Genomic DNA, 3,577 nt, shown 5'->3' on the forward strand with positions numbered 1-3,577 from the left:
TTATTTTAAACAAAGTTTCAAAGGCTTTTTTTTTTCTACTGATATCAAGAATAATATTATTATGCTTTATTTTTTATTTTTTGGGCAAGATACCACAACACCACTATCCCGTAGTTTTTAAGATAAAAGATACAACTATGTTGGTGTCCCTTGTTAATTTTACATTGTATTTTATAAAATGTAACTGCCTACTCCAAAACTGTCATTTGAAGTAAAACACATAGCCAAGTATTATTCTCCACAATTTTTTTATTGTGCATTAAAAAATAAAATAAAATAAATTAGACATGCTATCTGCAAATAGAACTTAACCAAAAAGTGCATTCTATACATCCAAAAATATAGAAAATATAACAAATCAAATCATTATTATTCAACGCAAAAAATAATGTCAAAGCAATAACTCGAAGGCCAATAATAAATAACACATTATCTCCTCCGATTCCGCAACATGTCTGATTGACGAACAGCCATTCAGAAACGAACTGAAAAGCGATAAATGAAAAACAAAAAAAGAAAAGCACGAATAAACACTCATCAAACTTCTACTAACACAAAAATAGCAGAAGGAGCCCAAGGGGTGGCACTAAAGAGCTGAAAAACCACGTAGTACGTCTAGTACATCACTACGTTCGTAATTGTTGGCCAACATTTGTGTGACCGTATGTATGCAAGACAAGTTGGAGCCAACACCCTTCGGACAAAAGTTCACGGTTTTGTTGTCGGAAAGTCCGATTGTGTGTACGCGGCATTCCACTTTGTGAAAAGAGCTGAGTCTCAACCTATTGAAACCTATTCAAATAGCCAGAGAGTAACTCCACTTTTGTTGAGAAAAAAATCCCCCTGGGGGATCTGTGTACATTACAAGTATTTTGACAAACTTTGTTGCAGATTCCTACCTTTTGTAATTCTGAAGGAATACCTGTGTGTCTGTCGGTGCCCACATTGCAGGGGATGCCTAAAATCTGACTTTTATATTAATAGAGCCAATCACACAAGCAGGAAATAACATATCTGGGGGGCGTTCTGTACACATTCTGTGTACAGAACACCTCCAGGTAGCCATATTGCATTGCATTTCACAGAAAATTACAGAGCTGCAGATTGAAAAGACAAGGTAATTTTTAAAAACATTTAATTTCAATATGACTTGTGTTGCAATTGTACATGCTATATTATTTTTCTTTTATTTGCTTTTTTCTCCCATGAAAGTGGAATTGACCTTCAGTTTATAACATTTCTATACATCCATACTGGTCCACACCCTCACAATCACCATTAACATAAACTTCTTTTATTCAGAAATGACTTCACATCAGTGAGAGTTTTAGAATTACTCGAACGGCTTTTCTGATATCTTTGTTCCTCAAGCTATAAATAATGGGATTTAAGAGAGGTGTAATACTGGTGTAAAAAATGGATAAGAGCCATTCCTTGTCTGCCAGTAGATTTGATTTTGGCCTCATGTACATAAAGCAACCACTTCCATAAAATAGCAGAACGACAACAAGGTGAGACACACATGTTGAAAATGCTTTCATTCGTCCACCACCTTTTGGTATACTCAAAACTAAAACTAAAATATGAATGTAAGATCCACAAATTAACAGGAAACAGCCGATCATTAGAAAACCACCAACAGCAAAGACAGTTAACTCATTAATATAGGTGTTGATGCAGGAAATCTTAAGAAGGGGTAGAATGTCACAGAAATAATGATTAAGCACTTTGGGCCCACAAAATGGCAGCCTAAAAGTGTTAGCAGTGTGAATTACCCCATATATGCTTCCAACTACCCAGGTACCAACCACCATATGGATACAAACATCCCGACTCATTATAACTGAGTACCTTAAGGGATTACATATGGCAACATATCGGTCATATGCCATTGTTGCCAATAATGAGGATTCAGAAGCAGCTAAAGATAAAAAAAAATATAACTGAATTATGCATGCTGGGAATGATATGGCAACATGTTTTATCAAGAGGTTTACTAACATTTGTGGAACAGTTGTAGAAGTGTAACAGATGTCCAGAAAGGAGAGATTCTTAAGAAAGAAATACATTGGGGTCTGAAGATGAGAGTCTATATTTGTGAGGATAATTATAAACAAATTCCCAATAACTGTTATAAGGAATATGATGAGAAAAAAAGCAAAAAAAAAAATTTTTAGTCTTATGTCAAATGCAAAGGCATTTAGGTAGAACACATAATTTATTGTATGATTGTCCATGATTATGAGATGGTAGAGAATGCTGGTATTGTGGCAGAATGGAGGTAAAGTGTTCTACTTTGTGTATGTGTATCACACATTTGAAATAAACATTTTTCAGCTGGAAATGTAAACTTTAGATTAATAGGACTCTCTGCTTTAAGCTACTGCTCCACTGCCACTTTACAGTACCTTCAGGTGCAGGAAGAAAGCTGAGCCTTCCGCATTCTCTAACTGGGAGTAGAATTGAGGAGGTGTCCTAGGGCAGGGAATGCCATTAACAGTTTCTACAATAAACGTGGATGCTTGTGATTCATCCAGTCTGTGGCAGCCATTTCCTCTACTCCCGAGAAATGTAAACACTTTTATTTTATTTTTTATATATATATATATATATATATATATATATATATATATATATATATATATAAATACCACTTAAAAATATGTGCAGATGATAAAAAGGCATTGGCATAACAGTACAATATTGCTTGAATGTTGACCGAGTGAGCATTCCATGTTCTCTTTTGTGTATGACATTGCAGAAATTCAGGTATTCTCTCTCTATTAGTATGTTAATTTTTAGATCCACCATAGACTGCAATTTAAGTCTGTTATAAATAGACTCGCTTATTGGAAAATAATCCTTTCATTCATATCCACACTGTTTTGTTTTGTATCTCGCCACGTAGTATGATATTGATTTTACTTAAGTTTCTGTATCCGTTCATCTGAAATAAATGGAAATGGGTATAAGTTATAAGAGAATAAATATCTGACCTATATATTATTGCAGCTGGAATGCAATATACCTGATTAACTGAAGAAAATGCATGCATGCTTTTGCATTGATGAACCCAACCAACCAAAGTGTACTCTCTCAGCAGTGGTGAACATCTCAGCTGTGCATCCTGCGCAGGTGCACAGGGGACTCTGAAGCCCTGGGGCCCATTATAAGTAGCAGCTCCCCTGCCAGTATTGGGCTCCAGAATCTTCATGCCCAGATGATGGCCAGGGTACTTTCAGTTAATGAAAGTATCCTGGCAGGTTTCAGGACAGTGGGCATTACCTGCTAGATCCTCATATTAATAGTGTAGGAATCAGCATGTCCAGAGATTCTTCAGAGGAGGGCATTTACACTGACCACTAATGTAACAGATACATTTACACTTGCTACTAAGGATGAGCCAAATTGCCTTGAGTTTGTGCAGGGTTTGGTAAACTTGGATGCTGACCCCAAAGTGCATTGAAATCAATGAGAGCAGAATCTATTAATTTAAAAATGCCCAATTTTGGGGCTAGTAGAAAATAACTTTTTAAGAAGCTAGCAATGAATATTGTTCCCCAGCAATTTAAATTGT

General features: G+C 35.7%; 1 protein-coding gene across 1 annotated transcript; it reads right to left on the reverse strand.

The window, feature by feature from the left end:
- Positions 1–1,310: 1,310 nt before the first annotated feature.
- LOC141113272 (olfactory receptor 2D3-like) lies at positions 1,311–2,237 on the reverse strand. The gene has a single exon (XM_073606339.1). It carries the CDS (start codon positions 2,235–2,237, stop codon positions 1,311–1,313), a length of 927 nt encoding a protein of 308 aa, XP_073462440.1.
- Between the last annotated feature and the right edge of the window lie 1,340 nt (positions 2,238–3,577).

Source organism: Aquarana catesbeiana, linkage group LG01 (genome assembly GCF_042186555.1).
Source record: "Aquarana catesbeiana isolate 2022-GZ linkage group LG01, ASM4218655v1, whole genome shotgun sequence".
Taxonomy (NCBI): Eukaryota; Metazoa; Chordata; class Amphibia; order Anura; family Ranidae; genus Aquarana; species Aquarana catesbeiana.